Source organism: Rhea pennata, chromosome 15 (assembly GCF_028389875.1).
Source record: "Rhea pennata isolate bPtePen1 chromosome 15, bPtePen1.pri, whole genome shotgun sequence".
Classification (NCBI taxonomy): domain Eukaryota; kingdom Metazoa; phylum Chordata; class Aves; order Rheiformes; family Rheidae; genus Rhea; species Rhea pennata.
Window position 1 is genome coordinate 4,007,639 of NC_084677.1, and position 27,912 is coordinate 4,035,550.

Sequence of the window (27,912 nt, forward strand, 5' to 3'; positions counted from 1 at the left end):
TTCAGGGGTGCTTTATTTGAAGAAAAGTCCCCGAGGTTTATTCCGCTCTTGTGACCGGTTAGATTTAGATGAGTATGTTGTGCCCCAGTTGTTCAATGCAATCTGCAGCCTCTAATCGCCTTTTCAGAACCAAAGGGTAGGAGTTTCTGAAGTCCAGTGCTGGAGCTGTTTGCTTGTGTGAAGCTACTTCCACTCCAGATGCCTTCAAAGGACCTGGCAGGGAAGGTGCCTTGGGAAGGGAGGCTATTTCTTACTCCTCACTGGGATACACCACAGCAGCGTCCGTGTCCACGGGCTGCGTTGGTGGTTGTCCAGGCGACACTGTGTCTGTTTTGGAAAGTCTAAGTCCTTACTCCTTCTCACATAGCATAAGGAGGCTTGAGGCACTGTGGGCCAACTTCTTGACCTGATAAGATGTTTTGGGAATTATCTGGAGACCCACTTGCTTATATGGGAACTGTGGATAGTCCCAAGATTGGAGTCGAGAGTGCTCAGCTGGGGCAGAGTGGATCAGAGGGTCTTTAGTAACGCACAGTTTAGGTAACACATGACACCTCCCTAAAGCCATGCCTGTTTTCCCAACACTCATCAGCATGTGTTCGGAGAGACTGTAGCATGTAGTGACTGGGATACTAACTTGGCACGGAGGAAACTAAGGTTTAAGCTCCTGTGTTGCCAGCCTTGGCCTGCAATGAAAAACTTCTGATTTCAGTCTGACAAGACTTGAAGCAAAACTTGCATCCCATTTTTTCCAGCTCCTCTGCTAGAGAAACCAAGATGCAGAAAAATACCTGTTTCTCCTTGCCATGCATTTTGCGTGTGTTACAAAACCTTGGAAATGGACTCTCAGCCGTTTTCTTCATCACAGATTGTGTGTGTTTGTGAAACTGGCTTATTCTTGGAATATTGGTTCGAGCTCTGATCTCATTTACATGGAGCTGGACAGCTGTCTAGCCCCATTAATCCGGGGTAACGGATCACAGGCGGGTCCATCAGATTTGCTGGGTGGAGATGATGATGTCCATCTCTGCACATATTTCTCACTGATTTGTGTAAATTTGGGGGCGGGAGCTGGCAGGGGGTGTTGCTTTTTGCCACCATGGGCTTATGTGGGGCTGTGTCCTTCAAAGCCTGGAGAAGGGCAGGGAGGGCTTGTGTGCGTGTTTGGCTTTTGTCCGTGTGCATCTCTTTATTTCAGCCTGTGAAAGATGTCTCTTCTCTCTCCCAGGACGCTCATGGGACCATACGGAATGGATCGAGTCGCACATTGTTTTGATTTCTATGACTGTGCAAACGGGCTGGGTGAGTAGCGCTGCTTTGTGCAAGGGACATCCTAGTGCACTGGGAAAACTGGAACAATCGCCCCAGGTTTCCAGCATCTGCATCACGATTTTGTCTTCCTATTTGAAGTCTGACTTCTCGCAGAAGTACTGATTTTGTGCCTGCCTGCCAGTCAAGCCTCTGATGTCAACTTTCACAGCAAGGAGATTAAAATAAGGTCAAAGTCCTGATTAATTCTCTGTGCTTACTACAAGAGCTACACTTAGAGCTGCACAAGAACTCAGTGCAGAATGGCCCTTCCCTTGAGCAGGGTTTCTGGGAGCTGGAAGGTCCTGGGGGAGGTGTAAAGGAAACCCACGCTGTACTGGGCTCTGCCTCTCTATTCCTCCCAGTGCCGCAGTTTCAGAGTGACAGCAGTCAAGACGTGCAGCCAGGCTGAGAAATGTGAATACCAGCCTGAGCTGTCAAAAGCAGCGTGGCTATAAGTAACATTATGTGACACCTAAGTGCCGTACGGATGGTGTCTGAGCTGGCATAAAATGCTTAGAGTTGATCACAAACTCCTGTTTGTTTCCTCTCACGGAAATTTAATAAATTAGGGGGAAAATATCTTTTTAGGATTTTTCAGTCTTTTTGATCTTTCTGAAAAAGAAAATCCTCTCAAGAGAATCCCAAACACTTCCTAGAGGAGTATCACAGGAGCAGTGCACCTACTGCTCCTGTTTTGCTCCGAAGGCAAGGCTTCCGGCCTGAAGCACCCCTTCAGGAGGCAATTCCTGATGGCTGGAAACAGCACGTTATGGCTCTCCTGTGGACTTGGGTGTATTAGAGCAAACAAAATCTGGAAAGTTTCGCCCACAGGTAAGAGTATGAACACAGAATGAGTCAGACTTCCTTTCAAAGTGCTCTACACATTAAGAGAAAAAAATAAGATGGTCATATTCATCAGAATCGGAGAAATAGTAATAGATCCACAAATTTAGGGCCAAAAGGATCTATTGTATTATCTCGCTTGGCCTCTGTATATCCAGCAGTATAAAGAGAGATGCTCTTTCATAGCCTTTGTCAAAACTGAGATCCTCCGCAACGGCTGCTCCAGAGCCGTGTAGTGCATGAACCACTTCCTGTGCTCAGGATTTGTCAGGGTCCACCGTGCATTCCCACCAACAAATTAAAATTGCAGATGTAGATGACAGTCTAGCAGAGCAGCTGAGGACCACTTGGGAAGGTCACGGGTCCTTAGATGATTAGCTGGGAACCACTAATTCTGAGTATTTAAACTCATCAGAGAAACAAGCTCACACAATAGTTAAGGTTTAGGTTTCCTGAGAACTAAGAACACTTGTTAATTATTGGCTATGTTTCTAGCTCTTGGACAGGGTAACTAGGATTTCTGCTGAAGAATGGCTTTGGTAGGATCTCTCCCTCTGTATTTTGTTCATGAGTTATGTGGGAATTCAGAGTAAGTTCTTTGCTCAGTGAATATGGTGTTTTAATCTCTAGAGGTAGATTTGGTTGAGTTAATGGGATTTTAGCTGATAGGTTAGATTAGCTTGTTAAAGGAGGAGACACAAAAGTCTGATAAGGATGTTGCTGGAGACTGCAGCCTAGAAATGCACAGGTGATGTATCCCACTGAGAGGCACCTGGATGGATCACAATATTCTTTTTTTCCACCACTCTATGGCCAGAAGCAGGGAAAGTCTTTGAAAGGTATTGCAATGTGCTGTAGTAGGCTGTAAGGATATGGCTTTTCTAATGCTATTGTCAGCTTTCTTAGTACTCTTAGGAGATATGAAAGATCCAAAATAAGCAGTAGTCCTCCAAAAATCGTCCTTCTCTACTCAGAATGTAGCACAGAGAAGTCCTTGCAGAAGCTCTGTGTCTGCCATAGATTTTAGCTGGTCCTGCAGTGCTCGCAATATGTTCTGGGAAAAAAAAGCCTCTGTGAAACTTTGAACCTGTAAGCCTTTGTGTTTGCTGCTAGCTTCTTACTTTCAGATCCTGGTGTTATTCCAGCAGTTTCTTTAAGGTAGAATCAGTCCACTTCATGCTGGCATTGCAGGTCAGCGTTTGGCCCCAGGTCTGTTACTCTGTGGCTTTAAATGGAAACCCACATGTGAACCTCAGCAAAAGTTCAAAGAGGTTACCTGGCAGCTCCTAAAACCTGAACTTTGAATTAAAGAATAGCCATCAAAGGGAAGTGCTGATTAAGAAGTATTTCCCAGAAACACTGAGATCCCATTATCTTGACCTTCATCGTCTTAGAATAGGGCAGAGAGTGATTCACCTGCAAGCTGTCCCTTTGTCCAGACAGAAGAACCTGGCAGGGACTGTAAGATCAACAGAGGGATTAAGGGAAATGTAATTGAACCTTGCTAGCTTAGACACAAAGCAGGAGTCCTCTCCACAGTGTGTATTGAGAGGAGCAGGGCACAGCCGCACACAGTGCTGATGGAACCAGCACTGGGACACAAACCCGCAGCAGGTCAGAAGCACTCTTCATTCAACACGTGATCTGATCAGTCCAAAACCAAGCAGCAGCTCTCCTCTAGCATTCCCCTGAGAAAAGCGTTTACAAAGCCGAGTGACCACTGCGGTCTACAGTTTGCATGGGAAAGATAGTCCCAAAATGCAAATATGTCAACAGTACTGTATTGGAAGGCGGAGCTGAGAAGAGGAGGCTTTGGGATTTTTCTCTTAGTCCTAAGGCTCTGGACCATGCCACGTATCTGTTGCTTGGATTCCAAGCATCCTCAGAGCCTCCGGAGATGATTACAGTTGGGCTAAACAAGCAGATTAGCCAGAATGCCCCTTGACCTGTGGTGTACAGAGCTGCATGGGGATCCAGGAGCAAGTGAGATTATAGGGCTGAGAACTGTGACACTGGCATTACAAGAGCAGGATTAAGTGCACCTGTGCAGCTCAAGGGTCTTGAAGAAATTTAAAGGCTCATTAGGAGTTTCATGCAAATTCTGTGTAGGTCAGTCTAAACTACCTGGATTTCCCCTGTAAACCTTTATTCTGCAAAAGAGAAGCTCCTGGAGACATCAGCATCAACTCCAGGACCCTTGCCAGAAAGGAAAGATTAAAGGGAGAGATCCAAAATAGGCTAGATTATCTGGTCCTAAGTATGACTTAATAAGCATTATGGTGGGACTTTGCTCTGATAATTAAAGAGCTGTTATTTACCTAAACTATGTCCCAAATATAAACTTAGTTGCAATAAGTGTTTATAAAATACAAAATCTCCTATGAATGCTACCACGAACTCTAAAAGCTCCAAACAATAACCAGAGTAAAACCCTGCAGAGAAGTAGGCTGCAGAGCCGTGCAGTAAAACTAGTGTTTTTACTGCCGTAAATGTTTGAGATTAGAAATCTTGTGGCTTGAGCAATGCTGGAATCTGATTCAGATTTGGTGGCACAAGTAAGAGGATGTCCCGTGTCCGGACAAGGCCTTGAATTGGATGACTCTTTCCTACTCTTCCATGTCCTCATGATGAATGCCCTCCAGCGGAGGGGCAGGCAGTTTGCGGTGCTGCAGGTTTCCAGCTCTGCTGCCAGAACGATGCGGATGGGAGGGCCGGGGGGTGGCAGGGAGAGGGAGGCAGAGGGCAGGTTTGTTTGCCAACAAGAGAGTTCGAAGTCAGTTTTCCCCTGTCAAACTTTGAGAGTGTTGGGAGTAATGCTGTGAGTAATCACTGATTTTAATAACAAGATCGGATTTTCTACTGACATTGTTGGGGATAAAGGAGGATTTGGAGATACTTCAGCTATATTAAGCCATTATTACAATTGATTTGTGGACACAAAAGGAAATGAGTCATTATTGCTTTTGATACCTAGACAGAGCAGCCTGCAGAAGCCACCGGCTCTGTCACAAACAGGCCTCATTGCGTTGGCATGTGATATTGTATTTGCAATTATTTTGAGATGCAAATCTTACATGATGCCTCATGCATTTTATCATTTCTAATTACTTTAGGTACTGGTGCATAGAAAGATGTATAACTTCTTTCTGAGTCATCACATTGGCTTAAATATAGCTTCTAGTGCCCTCCCTCCCCTCAGGAAATGCTGTGACTTTGCCTCTGTGAGATCCCTGTCCATAGAGTCGGAATATCCCCTTGCCAGGAGCTTCCCAAACACGTCCCCAGTCTCAGTGTCTGCTCCACAGGGTTTCTCATCCAGGTCTCTCTTCACGCCTGTCTTAAGCGAGCATGTCTCACATCTGCTTGTGGCATAAAGTCCAACACCAGCCATGCCAGCTCTGTCAGGAGTCCACTGCCTGGTACTGCCAAAAACTGGCTGAGTGAATTTATAGCTGAGGATCCTTGGTGATGAGTAGACAGAGTTTGTTCTAGCTTCTGTCACTCCTAGGAAGTTTTGTCTGCCTTCAGGTACTAATGGAGATGCAACAGCTGTCATCCTCTGCAGTCCAGAGGTACCTAGCCTGCCAGACATGCCAGGCCAGTCCTGCTCAGCGAAGCTCCAGGTGTTCAGATGTTATGGTACTCCTGGTTACCACATGTCCTGTCTCCGTAGTCATATAACCCAGCCAGTTCTTGGTGTTCTTCACAATGCAATTCCTGTTATTTCTTGAAACTTTTACAGTAAAAAGTGAAACGCCATTAAAATAATCTTTGTGCTGTGCCAGATAATCTGCAATGAATTCATTACTGGTGACACTTGCAAACACCTACTTGACATGGTACTGGATTGGGAAGATGCCACTAGCAGTGGTTTATCTTCTCTACTCCTGCCCAAAGGGCACAGTGACAGCCATGTGCTCCGTTAGTCCCAAACCAGAGTGTAAGAATTTCATTTGCCATGGCCTGAAGACATACCACTTCTGGACAGTGTTTCAAATTTCAGTGGAATTCTTAAGACTGCAGTGGAGAATAATGTTGATGTTGTACAATATTTTGATGCATCACGTCCAGCCAGGAATGCAATACCATCACTGGGATGGCGTTGTGTTCTTGTGTTTGGGAAAAGCAGCAAGGGATTGGTGTGTACGTGAATGAAATGAAAAAAATTATGGCAATCTGGTTTTAATCCAGTTTTAATGGATGGTGCTTTGAGAGACTAACTCTTTCCCTAGAGGACAGAAGTGTCCCAGATGAAGAGACAAGTTAGACATCTGAGTATACCATACGTGAGTATACACACAGCTGGCCTGTGGTTTTTGTAGACCATCAGAGAATTCACTCTGGTGGGAATGGTGTTGCTGAGTCTCTGTGGGGCCTTCAGAAATACCATTTCTGGTTCCTTAGCATGGCACTGAAGTCACTCCCCAGTGTCCTCTGAGGATGTTTAGGGATTTAAAAGTTCAAGGGAGGAGGTCAGAGGAGAAAGTTGTCTCGCCTGAAGCAAGGAAGTGACCCTTTCTCAGTGGATCTACTGCTTTCTGTGGTGCCGCTTGTCCTCAGGGTGCCCTCGTTCTCGCCTCATGTTCAGAACAGCAAAATGTCTCATCAGCGGGTCTCTGGGAAGATTTGTTAATTAAAGCCAGGCTTTTTAATCCTGCTGTCCACAGCCCGGATCATGGAAGCAGGATTTAATGAGCCCCTGACATGTAAGTCTCTTCAGCCTTTTCCTGCCAGACAGCTTACGTAACTCGGCGCTGCCGTGAGAAACGGAGCGCGCTGCAGTCCCGCCAGCCACGGGAGTCGGCGCGCTGGGAGCGGTGAATGCGTGGGGCTGCCATAGCCCCTAGCAACGATGCCTCGAAGCGTCCGCTGCATCGTACCTGTGAGCGACCTGTGCAGTGCAGGAGCGGGGGCTGCCGGCGGTCTGCTGCGCAGGAGCTCGCTGTGTTGACTGGGAAGGCTAACGCAGCATCGTACAGATGCGCGCCGCTCTGGAGGTTTCAGCGCCTCTCTGGCCGCACTTCCAATGGACGGTGTTACAGAGCCCCAGCTGTCCTGTGGCAACACGGGGTTTTTCAGAGTAGCAGAGCACCGAAGATCAGTGCACCCTGGCTCTCAGGAAATACTCTTGTCCGCAGTAATGTTTCCTATGGCAAGATTTCACTGGTTTCGTCAGAGACGTGAGCACAAGCTGAAGCAGCCACAGCTGCCAGTGACTGAGTTGAATTCTTCTCTGTCAGTGACTGATTTCACTGCAGATGATGAATGTTCTGGTTGATGGAAGGTGCACATTCCTTGCCTATCCATCTCTTGGAAACTCTCTGTAGTTGTTGTTTTGAACAGATGCTCTTAGATGCTTTTAGACTTTGTTAGTCGATGGCCACATCTTGTTGTTCCTACTGCTTCACTCGCTGCCAGAGCTCCTTTCAGATGTGAGCGTGTTGTTGCTGCTTGTGTAGTGCAGATAATATACAGGATGTCCCACAAATGTTTTCAAAAACAACTCATAGATTCAAGAACTGGTTATGGCTGAAAGAAACTAGTAAGAGTTAAGTCACATTAGTGATTCTGATGGTTGTGCTTGAGTAAATGTCTGCAGCCATCTTTTTGCACAGTTTATCCAGTATACTTGAAAACATGAGGAGGTGATGCTGTCCCAAGTGTACATTCCTCAGTTGTGTTTCTGTGCTTTGCAAAATCTATGGAATAAAAAGAGGAGATGTCAGAGACTGCCCTCACCCGCTGTTGCTGTAGTATCTTGGAACTCTGTGGGAGGTTGCTTCCCTCCAAGATGGCCCAGAATAGCACTGTCCCATGGGAACTGCCCTTGTTCACGCCTTTGTGTAATAGGGTAATTTCTTTCTCTGTAGGTATTAAGGTAATTGGTGGTATCAAGGAGCTCACAGGAGAAGAACATGGAGTTTATGTCAAGAGGATCCTACCAGGAGGTGTTGCTTATGCAGATGGTGAGTTAAACACGGTGGAGAATATCACAACTTAAGAAAAGCCAAAAGATAATATACTTATTTTATATCTTGCGTTACTGATCATATGAGACATTTCCTCCCAGATTTTCTAGCAGTGAGGAGTCTTTGTAAACTCTGACAGCAGTCTTCTATCTGGATTCTAGGGCACTTAGACGATTACTTCACTATGTTTAAACCAACAAATATCCATGCTTCTGAAAGAACTCTCTTCATTTTATGATACCTCTTTTCCTAAGGGTTGTTAATTATAGATAGCCTGAAAATGACCTGAGATCCATTTGCAAACTGCTCTGATCTGGCCTGCACCATTCATTTCATTCTGAACTTCTTCAGTAAGTCAGTATTAAGCAAGGGTCTGCAGAGCTGACCTTTCATGACTTAAGCCCAGAGATTTTTCAAATGTTACAATTTAATTTGTTCATCTAATAAGGAAAAATAAACAGGTGGAGGTGAAGCTCATGGGTTTTCTACCTGATCTTAAAAATTAGATCAAGTGAAAGCTTTACAGCTTTTTTTTTTGTATTTGTTGTCATACCTTCCTGTAGCATAGGAATCACTGTGACAACGACACAAATTGTTTAGGGAGGCTGTAGAAACTTCATCTGTGGGCATCTTGAAAAACAGGTTGGATAAGCATCTCTCAGAAGTGACTTATGCATATTTCATCCTGTCTTTGTGTAAAGGGAGGGACTTCTCAACCTCTCCAAGTCCCTTCTAGCTGTATTTTTTGCAGTTTTTATCCATTAGTTTTCTTTCCTAGGTCGCCTGCAACCAGGAGACCAGATCCTGGAGGTCAACGGAGATTCCTTAATTGGAGTTACAAGTGAGAGGTACCATATCCAAACAGAGATTTTGCATTCCTGTTGGTTTTGTGTAATTCTGTGGTTTAGGCTGCAGGTTGCATGAAGAGTGCCAGTGCATTTTGTCCACGCCCTAATGTAACCAAAGGGTTTCTGCATACACCTCTGTTCCCAAGAGCCAGCTGTGTTATGGGACTATTACAAAATGAAAAGTTTCTATATAAAGATAGACCAAAGAACCCAAACTGTATTACGAGAAATTCATATATGGCTCTGGAATGCTGGCTGAACCTAGCCTCAGCTTTCCTTGCAGAAATAGTCTTCTCAATATCTTTTAGCTTTCCACACTCATCACTGTAAGAATATGTAGATATTATACAAAAATGAGTTACTGTTCCAGTCCAGCGCTGTGCTGCGTGGGGTAGGGAGGGGAGTTCATGCTTTATGTCATCTCTGTGCTTTTCAATTCTGGGCATCCACTGGTGTATTTCTACAATCTACTTGACTTTGCAGTAGTGTTTAATGTCTCATCAGGAGCGACTCTGCAGCCTTGAACTGCTATAGAGGAGTGCTATAGCTACTCCCCTTTTGCTTATGGCACCCCCACTCCATCTGCCGCTGCTTCCCAGCAAGCCCCTCTGCTCACAGCCACACTAGAGTTTAGCCAATACATAAGCCCAGCAATGCTGCTGCACTCAGGGGATTCCCTCCAGAGCTGCAATCCAGCCCCTTGTCTCAGTGCCAAGAATATAATTAACTGATCAGAGCACCTCGCTTTTGGGGCACCAGTTTTCCTTTAAATATTGTGCTAAACTACTGGTGGCCTTGCACTTCTGCACATCACTCTTAAGCTGCCCCAGCTGAATGGATCTTTAGAAAGCAGCCCAAGGCGCTTCTCGTGCTCCCAAATCCCTAGAACTTGTTCTTTCTGAAGGATGTTCCCTGTTGCATTTCTGCAGCTACAGGGGCTGCGTCACGCAGGGATGGTCCGTCTGGCCAGTGGACCCCCAGTACTTTGCCTCTGACTCCAACTGGGATACGTGTATTTTGAACCAGGAAGTAGTGGATGCCTCTGAGAAGGAGCCTTGCGGTGGGAGGAGGTGTGCTGGGAGATATTTGCTTGCTGGCATGAACATGCTCTGGGCTTGCTTGATTATCAGGAACTTCTAAGTTAGTGTAGAAGTGGGAAAGTCAGGCAGTGACTTAGCTTCCCTTCGACTTTGCTGTCAGGCAGGAGAATCAAGGCTACTTAACAGATAATTCAGTTTACCGGAGGCCTCTCCCTCAAAAAAGGAAGAAAAAAAAAGTAAGTTGGCTACTGCTTTAGGGTTTGCCTAGGACATGGCTCAGCGCTGAGTTTGATGAGAGCTTTGACATGCCGATGAACGAGCTTGGTGGTGCATTGCTCTAATGCAGTGTTGACAAATAGTCCTCTTCTTGCCTTTCTTCTTACAGGGCCATAGATATTCTCAGAACAGCGTCCGCCACCAGCCACATGCGCCTTCTTATAGCCCGAGATGATGATGCCAGGTAAGGTGGTATCATACAATTAAGAGGAATCATGAGACTTGTTGGCACCAGTTGTAGTGGAGTACCATTAAACTAACTAGGCTCATCCTCTCTCTGGCTGTGGTTGTGTTGGAGCCACATGATCTCTTTGTGCCCACAAAGCACAGCTCAAGTTATTACAGTAACCTGTGAGTTCCTGGGTGGGCTGTTGAGGAAGCACTGAGTGAAGTGATTAGATCCTCCAAATTAGATTTGGGATTTGGCCGTTCTGGTCTGAGTAAACTTGCACAGATCACTGTAGTTATCCCCGTGGTGAACAGTTTTCCTTGCTTTAGGTGAGGAAATAGTAGGGGGCTTCTTGCCCTGTCTGCTGTGCGGGGCTGTGGCCAGAACTGAATGCCACCAGGGGGTTGGATTCCCTTGTCTGAGTAACTCCCTGGAAACTCCCGCACGGGCTGAGCAGGAGCAGCACTTACCCGTGTTCTTTGTGGAAACGTTTTGTTTCTCAGCCAGTGCCCCCAAAGCAGGTTTTCTGCTTTTACCATGTTTATCTGTTCCAAGCCTTTCAGGCATCTCAACAGGCCTCTTAATATATTAAATGGCAGTAGATGTTTCTTAAAATATATGCGTGTGCGTCTGTCTGCAGCTACTGCTCCTTCGTGCATCTGTCAACAGAGCCTCCAGTCAGGTTGTTGTAAATTGATAGGCTGGAGACCGCGAGGGCAAGCAAACTTCAAACAATCTATTTGGCCTCTATTTGCTGTTGGTTCGTCTGTTAAATCTGCTAAAGGTTACCCAGAGGGAGTGTGGGGAAGTAATCAGTTTAATATTTTTTTAAAGATTTGAAGAGATTTCACTTGCATAATCATCTCACAAAATATTTAATACATAATTTAATACTCCTGGATTAAGAACTATGGAAGAGGAGGAAGGATTTATCTGCTTTCTACTTCTCTTCTTAGTTTTGTCTTTATTTTTTGATTCCATATTATCTTTTACCAACGGCCTTGAGCTCGGCCAGGCAGACAGTCCTCTGTCCCTTGGAGCATCAGGAATGCCTGCTGATGTAGCTGTGGCCAGCGGCACTTTATTGTCTGGGTTTTAAATTAGCAGGGACTCGGCCAATTGCAGGACCGTGAGGAGAGCCTGATTCTCATTTACACTAAGGCCTTTTTGCACTGCCTTCTCAGCCTAAAATTGCCCTGGTGTGAATAAGAAGCAAGACAGGACTATTCTATTGGCCGTCCAAACAAATTGGCATTGGCTTTGTCATCTTCTCACCTTCAAATGGGTGGGATGAAAAACTGGTCCTCTCAGGATGTCTTCCTTTGAGCCCGGGCGTTAATATCAGCATGATGCTCCCACAAAAGGACCCTTCAGGAAGTGTTGCCGTGACAGACATGGGACAGTTATCTTCTTCCCTTTCGACTTCCCTAAGAATGTCAGTAATGGAAGTCATATCCACAGAGCTGCTGCATTATTAACCATGCAAGCCAAAGGAATAACACTAGGGAGACACATAAGTCAGTCTGTCCATTTGCAGATGTTTGCATGTGGGTTTTCTTCGTAAATCCAGAATATGTAGCTGTGATATCAGGTACTCTGGAGGGTGAAATGTGATGGCTCTGGATCTGAAAGAACATTCAACCTACTTGCCAATTTTCCCAGTGACTCAGTTGAGTAGCATTTTGTTGTGGCTGTCCTTGGGTGAATTTGACTTATAAATGCTAGTATTTGTTCCTGAAGTTAATTACAGGCCCCAATTGCCTGTGCTGTTACTGGAACTTAGTCCCAGTGTGTATAAGATGCATGCTTTCAGCTTGACACATCAGACATGCTGCAGAGAACTACAGTAATCCCAGGATTTAAAGCAGAAAATTCAGTTTTAGAGCTTAATGTGCCAGATTTGGAAGATGTTTGGATCTAATTTTGTCTGTGCTCATCTTTCCCTAATGAGGATAAACTTACTGAATGTGTGTAATTATTATTTATTTGTTCTCAGCCTGCAAGTGCAATAGTTCCTTGTTTGTATAAGTTGCATAGCTATCATCCTAGTCTTTCAGGTTTAGCATTGTGAGAATGCCTGTTTGTGCTGTACCTCCTTGTACTTGCAAGATAAAATGCTAATGTAGTGCCTCTCTGCGTACGGTATGCAGAGTCACCTTGGTGAAAAATTACTGTTATATTAATAAGGCCTGCATCAGAAGAAATAAGGCAAGTAGTCTACTTTCATGTGAACATACTGCACTCTTTACCCTGTGCAATTTCCAAATTACACATACTTGCATCCAATCAGAACTATAAAATCCAGGGAACAGCGAATAAGGCTGCTTTCTTTCACTCAGCGTTCATTACAAAGTACACCTCCAGCATCACGACACAGTTGACTGAATGACATCGATACAATCCCACCTCTGTTGCTGCCAAGGGACAGGGTTTCCCTGTATTTCCGTATTTCCCAGTGTGGCCTTTCAGAGGTAACCATTTGCAAAGCTGTACCGTGAGTCAGTTTTTCTTGGTTTCAGTGCTACATCTATGATCTCCATTCTGTTGCTTGTGCATTCTTGGACATTTGCAGAGGACAAGCAGAGCGAGTGGGTTTGGGTTTTGTACTTTATGAGTGGCCGCAGAGGACATGCCTGAAGGTGTGCTAGGGACACATTGCTTGCTTTGTGTTGCATTTGCATTCACACATCACTTTTCTAATCTCTCTCCTTCTCCCCTCCTCACCCCCCCAGTTTTGGCAAGTGGGCAGGGACGGCTCATGTATACTAAAGCCACCCCTGTTAATCAATATTCAGGAGCAGCAGAGAGACTGTTACTGAAGTTCACGCTTAGCCTGGTGCAAATGCAAGATGGTCCCTTTTTACTGTGAGCCAAGCAGTGCTGAATTACCTTCCATTTGTGTGGCAGTGGTTCAGGCAGTACCTAGAAACTAGCTTCTGTCATTTGATTGTGCATCTGAGCACTTAGTGCTTCAAGACTTGTGCTGGGACTGAATCCTGCAAGCTTCAGGTATTCCAGGGTCCTGAGCTGCTCTTTGAGGAAAAACATGTATCCTTTTAAACAGAAGCTGAGATACGCCTGTGCTCACAGCTTCCTAGGCATTTACAAAACGACAAACCCTAGTAACGACCTAATGTACTGCCCAGTATAACCCTGGCTAGAGAGCTCAGTGGTAGCACAGCATGAGCTAGCTGTGACTCTGCCAGGTGAGTGCAGCCCTATTTCCAGGCAGTTCTGCTGCCAGAGCTGGGGCCAGGCCCTGGGCATGGGGCTGCAGTGTCTCCAGTGCAGGTCTACCCAAAGAGAGGCTGTGATGCTGTAGTTGAGAGTACTAGGTGTCAGAGAACCAGCTTCTGTGATTGCTGTTTGCGTGTAGCTTGCAGTGCTTAGGGTGTACAGTTCCCACTGACCTGCAGGCTTTGTTTACTGAAACAAGCTATTCGTTTATCTGACACCACAGACTCCTCTTTCTCCACCATCTGCAGTGCAGAGGCTGAGGCTTCCAGACACTGTGCTCCCACATAACCTTTGTAGGATTCACCCTTTGTTCTCCTGAGAACAAAAGGGCAGGCCAAAAAGGTATTATGAGATAAAACAACAATATTCTGCAGAAAGATTTACCCCCTGCTGCTTAATCTGTAGCAAAGTCAGCCTACAGCTGGCTGCTGCTGGCAAACTCTGACTCCGCTCCACAGGTCCAGCTGAAGCAAGTCTGAAGGGGATCTACAGGGATTCTGCAGACCATTACATTTCTATGTCTTAATGAAAATAGCTGGAGAAGAGGTTGCTAAAATGAACTTTCCACCTATTACAACATCACAAAATTTTTTTGAAGTAGAGCTGGACATTTAGTCCTGCAGAGATCTGACAATTTGGGATGCTTTAATAAGGTCACATTTTAAATTTTAGAGAAGACTTTTGAAGTCATCTTTTCAGATGAAGATACTTGAGAGCACAAAGAAAGGTTCGATAGCATTCCTCCAGGGTTGTTGATTAATCAGTAACGTTTGGGTAGTGTCTGCCCACTTGAAAATTCCTCCAGACATGATGCTGAGGGGCTCATACGAGAAATTGTGTTGCTTGCTGTTTGGATAAGCACGTTCTTCAAAATAGTCATGTATTTTGTCCTTGTGTCCTGCTTTGTTGGTCAATACTGCAGGCCCCAATTCAGCCAGGATGGTTGTTCGTGACTTGCCAGTTGGTCACACCATCCCTATAGCAAAAGGATGGGCTGGACAGTTTGCCGAGCACCTGTAGGCTCAAAGCTCTTTGTCTAGGCTCCTGAGCAAATAACAGTAAATGCTTTTTCACTTTGTTGATGAACTTAATGACACAAAGCAAGCAACAACAAAGAATGCCCAAATCATACTTACCCTTGTTTATAACAAATAGTTTGACAGCTCGGTCTGGTGATTGGATTTGCATTGCTTAGCAGAGTTTAAAGAATATAAGAGCTGCCTCACTAGTTGCATTTCCATTTACTGAGATTTTTTTTATCCTATTGTTTTTAATTCATAACCTTTTCCCAGCTCTATTAAATTATCATCTGAGAAACATGTAGTAATAGATGACGAAAAAAATGCCCAGCCCAAAACAACAACCCAGCTGCTGATAACTAGGTAATCACTGGAAATAATATATTAGCTCATACTGCTAATCAAGTTCCAGCAAATTAGACCTCTCATTACAAGAGGGCATAAAGGGATAGGTCCATCACTGCATAAGTTACCAGTGAAATGGGATTCTGAATAACCTCTACAAAGATAAAAGTTTTACTGAATTTTGGAAAAAATCTGTTATGATCTGTCCAGTGCTTAAACCAAAGATACCAGAGGTCAGGAAGCAGCTGTTCTATTGCCATTGGATCTTTGTATGTTGTTATTCCACTTACTCAGTGCTTTTACAAATAGCTTTGGTATCTAAAACTATGAAAGTGCTAGTTGGCACAGTTTTGGAGAAGGTGAGGTTTCTGAACAAAGAAATTGTCCTTATATAAGGTCATGCGTTTAGTTGATAAAGATGACAGCGTTGATGCAAAATATTTGGACTCACCAAGGCATTCCAGTAAATACTGTGATACTTGGATGTAAAATTAGCATTAAATGGGATGAATAAGGCATATATTTGATGGTAATAATAGATAAGGCAAACATTATTTTTTGAAGTTTGTTAATGAGCTGGTTGTTAATGGGAAGACATAAATTACTGAGAGCATTTCCAGCAGGAACCAAAGGAACTGATGATTCATCCACCATTTAATATTGTTGACTCTCATCCAGCAATAAAGCATAACATCTGTCTGTTCGTGTGCTAACAATTCAAGAGCAGTCTCCTCGCTGAGGAAACTTTGCCGTATCTGGTTTCCTACAGATCTGTGTCTCAAGGTTCACTGACTGTTAAGTGTGAGAGCGTGCTGCTCATACCTAGGCTTTTGTTGTGGCTGTAGCATAAAGAGGGCACTTCTCCCATGTAGACTCCCTCATGTCTTAAAAGTGAATGGTGTTGTTACCACTGCCACACAAGCAAAGTTTTTAGGGCCTCCTTCCCCTGCCTGGCAGCTTATTTAACAATGCCTGTAAGGAGTTAGTTCTCCTCGAGCCCTTTCTCTCTGTCAAAGGTGGCTGAATGTGTCAGAAGGTGTTTGTGTTATGAAGGGAGAGGAATACACAGACATAGAGGAACCACACTCCTGGGAGCCTCATTTCCTAAAGAGGTTGGCACAGAAGGGATGAGTAAAAGAGTGACCACAGGTCTGTGCGCAGCTGACTGAGACTGATATTAGAACATGGCATCCCCCTTCCAAGCTTACTGTTCAAAATGGATACAAGGTTCTCATGGCAGCTCAAAGAAGAATTAGAGAAATGATGCAGGAGCTGGTGAAATATGATTAATGGTGGTTCTTAATGGTTTAAGAATGCAATGTATTTCATTTGGCACAAGGCAGGTCATGAAGCACTATACCTCTTGTGGGCAAGTATTTACAGCTCACTAGGGGCTCAACAAGTTTGACCAGTTATAAGGTGGTCAAACTCAATCTAGAAGCACTTGAGCACTGAGCTACCTTTTCAGGGGATCAATAACCAACTTCATGGCAGGGCAAGGTTCTTACGATGAGTTGGAGCTTTGGTATGCCCCTTCCCTGCTGCAGAAGACATTCAGGGATAACGGGGGTGAGAGGGGCTGAGAGGGGTGTTTCAAGAGGCAGGTCGGGGAGCTGTCCCTTAGGAGTACACAGAAGTTCCAGGCCATCTTAGGAATCCTGCACTGCCATGAGGTTGACTATCGACTTTAACAACCTCTTGATATCATAGGGGGCTATCCTTAGGAAGAGAAATTTTGATCTGCTCCCTACTGCAAGAGAGAATCTGGCCTATAAACTTGGTTAGTATGTCAAAGCCGTTAGAGGCACTGTTGTCATTACAATGAGGTAGGAAAATGTTTTGAGCAGCAGCTCAATATGTTGTGTTTTTGTTTCCAGGAGAGAATTCTCTGAGCTGATGGAGAAGTTTGGCTCTCAGAGCAATACAGGCTCAGCACGGAGTTCTCCTGTTCCGCATGGTGGAAGTGAGTACTGATCTCTGATGTGCAGCGTTGTCAGCACCACAGCTGCCAGAGCTTGATGTGCCACTGTGTGAAAACTGGAAGTCCCTTTATCTTTCTGCCAAGATAATTTTCTTTATCCTAGTGTTATTTTGAGGGAACTTTGATTTGATAAGATACTGTTGTCTGTGATACGCAATTGGGAGGAGATTTGAAGGAAGCAAAATCTTGCTTGTCATTATTAGAAGCACTTCAATGCATCCCAGGATACAGAGCAGCTGAGTATGGCCAGTAGTGTTTATGCAAAACAAGAAATGCCAAGCAAGCAAGCAAATTGGCTTCCTTGTGGTGAATAAAGGAGAATGAGTTGGACTGGTAGCAGCTTTCCAGATCCCTGAACTCCATTTTAACTGTAATATCGAACTGATAACATTAGAATAATACCTATCTCTGCAAATGCAGCTTTCTGCTGTGGCTTCAAAGCATTTCAGTGTGGGGAATGATCATTATTTTTCTTTTCCAAATCAAGAAATGGTCAGAGAGAGACACAGCAATGTTAATCTAAGCCATTGGCCAGCATATCAAATCATGTTTGTGTATGGGGGAAGATGTGTCTCTTGCTTGGTGTGTCCCACCAGAAGGCTACCAACCCTTCCCTTATGGAAGCCATAGGCAAAGGTGGCAAAGAGATAACAGTCACAAGTTGAGATTGTCTCAAGGAGACAAAATGTCCTCTATATGAGGAATATACTGATATCTTTAACAAGCACATGTTTTTCCTCCAAGTAGAAAGCTAAGCAAATTGTGTCAATCCTCAGTGGTGGAATAGAGTAAGGGAGTGGTACAGGAATATTTGAATTACCTGGACTGATTCTGCCTTTGCTGTTCAGGTCGATATCTGGAAAGTACATCCTCGGGGTCCTCCTCACGCTCACAGAGTCCACTGCTACTGAGCCCTGCAAATTCTCACAGCCCCTTCCTCGGAAACTCGGCACACTCTCTTCACTCACAGTATGTACATAATCACACAGTGCAGATCCAACACAGCCTCTCTGCTGGCCTGACCCTTTTGTGCAACTTTTTCATAATCAAGTAATAACTATGACCTGCTATCAAAAGTCATCTGGGCAAGATGTCAGTCATGATTTTCAAAGGTTTATAGTCACCAATAGTGGCTTGTTGGACTGTTTCAGTGCTTGGCCTCCAGATCATTATTTTTCATAAAGTGTAGAGTACCTTCTTCTAAAATGTATGCTGTTTAAGAAATTTTTATATGTGTTCAGCGAAAAGTGAGGTATTCCCGACCTTTGGTCTGTCACGAAGACGATCATTGAGTATCTAATGTCGTTTAAGAATAGATCCAGTAAATATTTCCAGTGTTTGAATGATTGCTTTGTTCAGCCCTATGTTTCCTACACCATTTTATCACCATAATGACTTACTGTTAATGTATTTCCATCACAGTGCCCCAAGACCTGAAAAAGCCCTCTATTGAGACCGTCAATATGTTTGGAATGCGGTTATCTATATAATTGCTTGAGTTCCTCCCCTCGGAAAGTTGGGAGAAGCCATAGTTTACAGCCCTCTGAGAGGACAGTACATATCTTTTTAAACTATGTCACAAGCTGAATATTTCTGTGAGGCCACTGCTTCTTTCAGAAGGGGATTCTGGACCACATTTTCTATTGCTCTGCTCCTGACACATTTATGCCAGTGCAACAAGACTGCAAGCATTGCCCCCTAAATTCAAACACTTCAGTTGCCCTTTGCATTGGTGTAAACAGAGGTTGCCTACAGAGATGGCATCATTTTGTGTCTAGAACATTTTCTGGAATATGTGTGATCATGTCGTCATCTGTCCCTTTCATATTTCACAAGAACCGAGGTTTGAACAGGCAGAGCTTGTTGTCTGCAGAGTCTAGTCTCTAGGGTGCTGGGGTTGCCCTTCTCAAGAGGGACAGCTTGATGTTAGTTGTCTTGGAATTGAGACCATTAGTCCCCAGGGCCTGCTGCTTCTCTTCCTTTGCTACTGTAAACAAGTCAAGTCACTGGTAAAGGAAATCAGGCCTTACTGCAGACGCACTAAATCCTCTTGGCAGGTAACAACTGCCACATGCTAAATATCAGCTCTTTATTAGGGATTTGTGGAGGACAAATATTTGGCATCAGAGATTTAAGCTGCTTGCATAAAGTGAGAGAGCCTTACAGAGCAGAGACCAGCTCATCTACTTGGCAGCTGGTTTGGATAAATTAGACATCCTTGCTCCACAATTAACACCCTTAATTAGACTAGAGGAGACCTAGCTTGAAAGCATCTTTATTCCACGCTGTCACACTCAGCTATGTTCAGTGTGTCTCCAGACTGGTGTTATATCAAAGAATAGCCAGGCCCAAGTAATCTCTTCTTTGGAGAGACAGGAGCCATTTGAAATTACTGACTGTGCAGGGCATTGGCTACAGAGATATAACTTAGAGCAGATGCAGTCAGGGTCTTTGTCTGCATCTGTCTGGAACGGGTTTAGTAACTACCAGCCCTTGCTGCCAGGCCATCTCTTATTTGGAGGCCTCACTCTCCTTGCCTCTGCCAGCAAGCCCCAAAACGGACCCTGTGCGCATTCCTTGTTCACAAGGGCACAGTCAGGCAGTTAAACTTGAACAGCCTCCACCTGTCCCTTGGTGCTGCTGGGTCTTTGCTCTCTGCTACGCCGTTCGTTATGTGTAGTGCTTAGGCTGTGATCTCCCATCACAATGCTGTCTGAAGTCCTTCCATCTCATTAAGCAGTGTGACTCGGATGTGATTCAGTCTCTCCACAGATAGAATTTTGGTATTTTGGTTTCAATGCAGAATTTTAATGCTATGTCTTAATGTATTTTTCCAGAATATTTATTTTGCAGATGTTTTTCATAAGATTAAGATGCATAGTCTATTAATAACACCCCTTTGCTCCAAATAACCTGGTGGCTTTCCCAGGGGCCTGCTGCTAGTTTGGAAGGGTGCTGGCAGGACGGTGCTCTTTCACTGTCATGTCTGACCACCGCTGATAGTATTGTTGAGAAGCACAGGGTGGTGGTTACACATTAATGTCTTCGTGAGGTGCAGGATGTACAGCCATCTTTCTGCCTTAAATTATCAGATAGCACAAGGGATACTGGAGGCTGCAGACTGCTTGAGTGGAGGCTATAAAAATGTCCTGTGAAAGAAAAATACCAGGTACAACCAGGCAGGTATGAGGGAGAGGGTTCCTGGCCCTTTGCTATGTGGCTTTGTTCTGCCGTTAATGGAAGCTCAGTAACTTCCTTGCTCATGTTCCTGGCACAGATGCTCTTTGTGCTGTGCCCTGCCCCATTTGAGAGGACACCTTACCATCCACATTTAGAATCCCATCAAATCCTTCTTGAAAGCTTCCCTCTGCTGTGATCCTATCCAGTCCTACCAGCTTTGGGGTAGGTCAGTGAAGTCTCTGCTATCCTACAAATTCTCTTACTTTGTTACTTCTTCTTTCCCATACAGTGCCACCTGCCATGACCCTGTTTTGGTGGCCTATTGTGTCCTATTTAGCAGGAAGGTCTTTGAGGGTAGGGTTTGATTTCCTTGTTACTTCTCCATGCAGTAGTGATCAGTGCAGTGTCCTTGAGCCTTGAGCGGGTGAGTCATTACTATTAGTGCTATAGAAATAAATCAGTGTAGTAGTTATTGCTATAAATGGCTTATGAGCTCAGGTTTTAAGGCATCTTGCAAGATTTTGAGTCCAAACCTTGGCTGAGACAAATTCAGATGTATATCCTGAGCTTCACTTTGCCTGTTGCTAAGGGCTGCTTATAGTTGACCAATCTGCAGATTTCTGTCTAGTGATCTAGGCCAGTATAACTGGATTTGAATGAAAGCCACAAAAATCCTTTGTGTGCTTTTGGCTACAGAAACAAGGGTGCCAAATACATGCTGGCTAAACGTTTATTTGTTTTTCTGTTTAATTTCCAAAGGAAAGCAAGTATTCCTCAGCATTTATGAGTATGCAAGCCAAATATATTCATAATGCTAAACAATGTCTGGCAAGAAACTGGAGTCCTTATCTCTTCTTTCAAGATGGGGTGGAAGAAAAGATTCAGAGGGAGAAAAGGTTGGGAGAAGTTAGAATCATACTCAGGATGACAATCAGACAGAGTTTGTTTGTGATGTGGGAAATAAACCAGATCACTTGAGTCACCTGCTAACATCTCTCCTTTGCAGTTACTCCATTGAATCAGGAATCCAGAGCATCTCTATAGCAAAGTCCTCTGGCTTAGGGCTGACAATCAGTGGTGGATCTAACAGGCCTGATGGCCCCATGATTTATGTTCAAGAGCTTACGCCAGATGGTGACTGTTACAAGGTAAGTCAGTGTGCAAACCGCCAGTGACTTTGCAATGGGAACCTCTCCTAGAAGCTTCTGAAGCACCTTTTCTAAGAACAGATGAATAATGCACTGTATGGACTAATGAAGATTGATATTGCAGAAGAAAGCTTTGGGTAGAGGCACATTCCTTTCCATTCCTCTAACTTTCTCCCTCCTTGTTTAGGATGGTCGGCTCCGTCCTGGTGATCAACTGATTGCTATCAATAAAGATTCTTTGGTGGGCAGCACATATGAAGAGGCCAGGAAAATAATTGCAAAAACCAAATTCAGGTAAACATGGTGCTGTTGTCATGATGCTGTTGAGTCTTAGGCAGAGACCCTTCATGTCATACCATTTTTTGTGTTCAAGAAGCATCAGGCATGTTAGTCTTGGATGATGGTTCAAGATGATTCTGACAGGTGGTCAGTTGAGGGAATCTGAATGCACGAATCATCCAGAAGTGAAATCCAGACCTTCCCAATATTTGGTCCTTGTGAACATCCCTGGTAAGAGCTCTGCAGTGGAAGTTAAGTTCAGCTAAGCAACTCATCTGGTAGAGATCCAGCTCCACTGGTGTAGATTACATAGGTTTAAATGAGATTATCCTGGAGGAAAAAAAACACTGACATAAAAGTTCTGAAAATGTAAATTGTGTTCTTTCATTAATAAAATGCTCTGTATTTGTTTTTTAAGACATGAGGGAAGCACAGAAGTGGCCTTTATTCCTGGAAGGGGACGATTACATCCTGGACTATCAGTTCATAACAACATCCAGTCATCTCCTCCAAAGGCTGTGGGAAATGGTCTAAGTTCCTGCAGATTGAAGGTCCATGCAAGGTCCCCAGAGGTAGGCTGAAATTCATATCTAAGAATACAGACGCCAATCCTGTGATCTCTTTAACTGATCAGAAAATCCTCTTTTAAGGGACTCTGTGGTAGTCCTTCTGGACTATGGAAGGTCTGTAATGTTGATTTACATGGCCATGTTTATGCTTGTTTAGAGCCAGGTATTTTTATATCTGAAATACTGTTCTTTCTATCTTGGGTTTGGGATTGGAAAAGATCTGTGGAGGTAATGACAGGAGTTTTATCTCCAGGGCCTGCATTCAGACTTGTTTCAGAAGTCTCAGACTGGAAAAAATCTTTCTGCGGATAGCTACCTACATCTCATTCAATTCCAATCATAGGGCTGGAAGGGATCTCAAGTCTGTCTGATCTAGTCCCCTAGCCAAAGGCAGGAACAATTATTTGTTCTTAAAGACCTCTGGTGAGGATGAATCCACAACTTTCTTAAGCAGTCTATTTCTGTTCTTCACTATCCTAATGATAAGACAGGTTTATTTCCTTGGCCTAGCTCTATGCTGTATTTGCAAAGGCAAGTGCTCAAACTGCGCATGGTGAGACAGGATTTAACTCCACGTCTTTCATTATAATTTGGGCCTGTGGCTGGATTGTATACATTTGTCATTTCTGTCTTGGATTATTGCAATCCCTGGTGTAATTTCTGCCTGTTGCCACATAAACTTCCTTTAGAAAAGGCCAGGTGGAAGTTCCTTTCATACAAACCTAATTCACAAAAAGTCTTTCTTTCCAGAGCTTCTGGAGACATGGACATGCAAAGATGCCAAATATATGACTTCTCGGGGGGTCCCTGACTGAGATGTGCTTATGAAGTCAATCTTAGCTTGCTTATATGGTAGAATACTATGATTAGATTCTGTATCATATAGCAAAATGTGTGCCTGTATAATTTTGAGCATCTATATGAAGTTATACTGCTGAATGGAATTAAATTCTCCTTTCCTCACTTTGCTGCTAAAAGATGTAACTTTCAATAAGGTCTAGATTTCTGTGTTAGGGAAGGAGTGTTCAGACACTTGCACTGCCTGCATCTGTAAGCGCTCAGCACCAATCCTAGGTCTCTACCTCCATATAAGTTGCTAGCTATGGAAGTACTATGTCTGAGTGATCCTCAGCTTATCCACACTGCCACTCTTTTTCCTCTTACTTATGATTTAGGCATTTAAGAAAGTGTGGGCAATATCTCTCAGCTTCCTGCTGTGCTCATTATGATAGTGTTTCAGATAAATAATGCAGCTGGCCCTGATCTGAATCAGGACCTCACTGATGTTTTGGATGCAGGGCTTTAGAGAAAATCTCTATGGACAAAACACACAAGGCCATATTCATCCTTGCCTCTCAATAACAGTTACAGAATTGAGTTTGCTGTGTGCAATAAGATTTTGAAAAGACTCAGGAATGGACCTGTGCCAAGTGTTCAGAGAAATTCCTGGAGTCTCTTTTGGCCTGTCTGCATAGGAAGTGTACAACCTAGTGCCTGTCTTCTTTATGCAAGGGTGACTCTATGGGACAGTTGAGATGGTCTCTCTTGAACTTCTCTATCTTCTTCCCTATATTTACACCAGCAGATTCTGCTCAGCAATCTTTCTGTGGCATTTTGTCTTGTTTTTTCCAGAATAGACGTGAAAATCTTTTTCCTGTGCCTTCTTTGTCACCAGACATTTGCCCGCCAGAGCTCACTGTCTCAGGTAAGAGCCTTGCTTCATTGCTCAGTTTGTGTAGCTGATAAACACTTATAGCCTCAGCTCCTCAGTGCTGAAGATGGTGAAATTAATTTTGATCAGTACTATACTGTTATAGTGCAATCTAATGATGTGATAATGAGACTCAGCCCACTAGGACTGAGGGAAGGCAGCAGCCTGGCTTACTCATGGGTATTAACTAATTAGTGGGCAGTAATTATGTCCATGTTGGTTTGTTCATAGTAGCAAAATGCTAAGACAGTCAGAGGATTAGAAATAGGAGACCACACTTTTTTCCACTCTCTGACCGTGGTTCATTTGCAGCAGTGTCTTTTAGTTTTTTTTGTATGAAAAACAGTCAGCAATGATTCTTGTAACGTACATGGCAACTCCAAGTATTTTACCTGCATTAAGACTGCCCACAGTTCAGGCTGGGAAACTGCTCACTGATGTGATTAAGTCAGTTACATTTGTCTCTCCAAGCTTCATTTTTTCCTTTTTTTTTAATGCTGTGTTTTCTCCCGGTGCTTGAAGTCACGTACTGAATTTTTAACTTCTGTGGAAGAGACCTACTCTCCTTCCCTGACGGGATGGCAGCAAGATTTAGCGGGAGATGAAGGGGTGAACTTTAATCACGGTATAGCTTCACAGTTCCCTTAGGAATCACTGGAAGTCACGTTAATGCCTCCAATCCAATGTCCTATGAGATGACTTTCCGCAAGATACCACATATCTCTGTGGTATAAAGATTACATCCACCTGGGAAAAGATGGGCTTTCTTACCACATCTTAGTGAGCCCCTCGCGAGTGCAGGGTAGTCTGATGTTTTCACACATTTGCAGGCCGGGTCTAATCTCTGGCTACAAGTGAAAAAGCCTTTGCTCCTCCATAAACTGCTGAAGTGCTGGCCTTGCTTGTGAATCCACAAACTATGCTGTAATTTCCATCTGAGGTCCCAGAGGATTAGCCAGAGATGTGGGGACAGATTAAGACTGAGCTTTGCAAGGTAAATTTTGCTGTAGAGCCTATATAATTGGAATTAGTGGGAGACATAGGTAGCAGACAAAGCACTGAACTGTGTGTTGGACAGGGTGTACGTTGCACATTATGCACTCTCCTTCTAGGGCTGTGCTTTCTCACCTTGTCCCTTCAAGTTGCTTTGGCCTTTGTCTCTGTGGTCCACACTGTGAAAACACTAGGATGGGACTGCTTTTATCTCCATCCTCACAGCCCCTAGTATCCTGCAATCTTGATCCCAGGTGGGCTGTTATGTAGCCATCACTGACAAACAGAGGTGTGAGGGTGAATGAAGCCCTGGGCCATATAGACCATACAGCACTGCAATAACTTAATCAGTGACTTTTGTAGGGGATTTTATTGCACAAGTTATGCGAAATGCTGAGAAGGCCTTGTCAGTGTTGTCATCAATGAAAACAGACAACTCGCTTTGAAAGAGCAGTGGCTTGGCTTGGAGTTTGGAGCAGTGATTGCCTGCCTGGGTGTGCCACCCTGGATATTTCTCTGCTTAGAGCTGAACGCAAAGCCATGTGGCACTAATCCTGATTAGCCATGAGTTGAAGGGTAGCAGCTCTGCCCTTGAACTTGCACAGTAAAGTGTTGGTGGCCTGTCCAGGAAACCCATTTATTACCTCTTCCTGCTTCCCAGTCTCTGGCATTAGCAGAACGGATGAATGCTGCTGAATACAGGATTAGAAGGATTATGCTTGTGCTGCACCTCTGCAGCTTCCTGTTGCCTTTTCCTCATGTGCAGTCTCTGCCCCTGCGAGTCAAGGAGGGTGAGATTGAGAAGTGCTCAAGGGATTTAGAAGAAATGGTCTTATTCATCAAGTCTTGCAGGCTCATGTCATTCACAAGTTTCTGAAAATCTGTCCCCTCCACTGAGTCTGAACAGCAGTTTTCTTTGAATTCCAGAATGGTAGCAGCTTTAGCATATTTGTTAATCAGATCCCAGGCAGGTGAAATAAATTGGTCCTTGGGCAGATCCTGTGCTGTTGACTTGAAAAGGACTTCTGTTACTGACCTCAGAACCATGGAGTTCACGACTTTGGGGTGAGTGGGCTCAGGCAACTGAGGTTGCAGCAATGCTGTAGCACAGCAGTTGTTTTACACCTTTGTGGAAGCTGCTAGGGGAGCTCCTGAGCAAGCAGCGTTTTCTGCAGTACTTTTCCCAGAGGATGTTATAGCTTGTTATCGACGAGGGTTAACTGTAATAAAAAGATGGGATTTCCTCCAGCAATGGAGAACCATAGGTGCCACAGCATGGGAATAGGATCTGTGCTTTGTGCCTTTGAGCTCTGAAAATGCTATCTGAAGAACCAACTTTCAGCAGCTTGTTCTTTTCCTGATCTCGTGGCAGCTTTTAACTAGAAAGCAGCTGCTAATTCTCCTCTAACAGAATCATTTCAGTTGCTGTGGTCTCAGATACCCTCCCTCTGAGTCTGCGTAACAGAGCATGTTGTTACTCTATCTAGACAACTTAAATGTGCCACTGAGTGAAAAGGCCTCAATACTTTTGCAGTCTTGTGGAGGGGAAGAGTCTTGCATGAGTATTTTTCCATATTGCTTTTAATCTCTGAATTTCCCTTTTCTTGGGGGTTGTGAAGGTCAAGTTTGAATTCTATAAAATGTTGTTACTTTTGTGTTTCAGTTTGGCTAGATCAGTGGCAGTTGACAAGGTCCAGACTTACAAGATCATGGTAGCTACAGACCCCAAGACTTTCATTTTTTATTTTTTTTTAAGTGCTTAGAATTTTCCAAAGTGACATTTTGCAAGCTTAGGTGCTTAGATAAAATTTGATTTCAGCATGGGTTAGCTATTCACGCTCTGACAGCTAGTCTTTTCAACAGTTGCAAAGTTAGGGCTTCCACAACCTGATTTAGAAAATCCTGTTCTTTGATTTTGCTCTATCTGCACACACACTATATTTGTGTTGCCATTATATTGCCAACAAGAGTCCCGAGTCCTTTGCCCAAATGCTCTTTTGTTAATGTTTGCCTCTTGCTTTTTAGCACCTGCTTCAGCATCTAATCAGAAAGCAGCTTCAAGCAGCAAACCAAAAGTAGCACTGGATCCTCATATTCGTCTCAAGGATGGAAAACTGGAACTGGTAAGTGGAATGGCTCCATCTCTTGAAGGAGCGATTTCCTCTCAATCCTCTCCAAGACTGTGGTATGCAGAAAATTGTCCATTGACATGATACCACTTTGTCCTTGTTTCCAGCTGCTAAATTACTGTCAAACAAAATAAGCTTATGTAAATGCTCTCCTCATATTTTCTTCTGTGAAGAGTTGTCTGTAAGTTTTAGAGAAGGCTAGAAGGGGGAAAAAAGAGAGAGAATGAGAAAGGTATGGCCAGTTTGTGGTCAAATCGGGCACTTACACTAGGAAGGGGGAGGCTCTCCATTCGATTACGAGACAGTCTACTCTGGGAGGACATTGGGCTGGGGAGTTCGCTGATAGAACAGCATGAACATGTAGCTTGGGGGGGAAGTCTGTGCAGGAAGCATGAGAATAGATCTAGACCTTTCAGGTTTGGTTCTTCAGCTAATGTCCCATTCAGGCATGTGAGCATTGTCAGTTATTAGAATTGAGGTTAGTATGTCACTGTTTTTTTCAGAGGGATTAAAAACACAAACCTGTGCTCTAAGTGGTCTAAGAGAATCAGGTCTGCCTGATGCCATGTTATAGCACTTGATATACATGCAGATTAGATCACTGACCATCCCCCCATTGAACAGAGTCTGCTCCAGCCTAATTCCACTTTATTCTGATCACAAGCCCTATCAGGCTGTACTGGGAATATTAATAGTTCAGGAGATGTGGACTGCAGATACAGAAGAAGTGTTCAAAACACTGATTTCATGATTAGCATCACACTGCTCATGGAGTACAATTAAATTTCAGTCCTAATCTGATTAATGAGATAGAGGTATAATAGTCTGGTACCAAACTGTATTACTTGGAATTTGGAAGAAAAAT

At 44.0% G+C, this 27,912-nt stretch overlaps 1 protein-coding gene across 1 annotated transcript in view; it reads left to right on the top strand.

Moving 5' to 3' along the window:
• The first annotated feature begins 1,208 nt into the window (after nucleotides 1-1,208).
• Nucleotides 1,209-27,912, top strand: part of LOC134147384 (syntaxin-binding protein 4-like) — a 37,504-nt gene continuing 10,800 nt past the window's right edge. Inside the window, exons 1-11 of the mRNA XM_062588488.1 lie at nucleotides 1,209-1,302; nucleotides 8,025-8,120; nucleotides 8,902-8,971; nucleotides 10,397-10,471; nucleotides 16,935-17,020; nucleotides 17,887-18,007; nucleotides 21,225-21,366; nucleotides 21,554-21,660; nucleotides 22,064-22,217; nucleotides 23,847-23,919; nucleotides 26,944-27,041. Coding sequence (XP_062444472.1) covers nucleotides 1,209-1,302; nucleotides 8,025-8,120; nucleotides 8,902-8,971; nucleotides 10,397-10,471; nucleotides 16,935-17,020; nucleotides 17,887-18,007; nucleotides 21,225-21,366; nucleotides 21,554-21,660; nucleotides 22,064-22,217; nucleotides 23,847-23,919; nucleotides 26,944-27,041 — 1,116 coding nt within the window. The remainder of the gene's footprint in view (nucleotides 1,303-8,024; nucleotides 8,121-8,901; nucleotides 8,972-10,396; nucleotides 10,472-16,934; nucleotides 17,021-17,886; nucleotides 18,008-21,224; nucleotides 21,367-21,553; nucleotides 21,661-22,063; nucleotides 22,218-23,846; nucleotides 23,920-26,943; nucleotides 27,042-27,912) is intronic.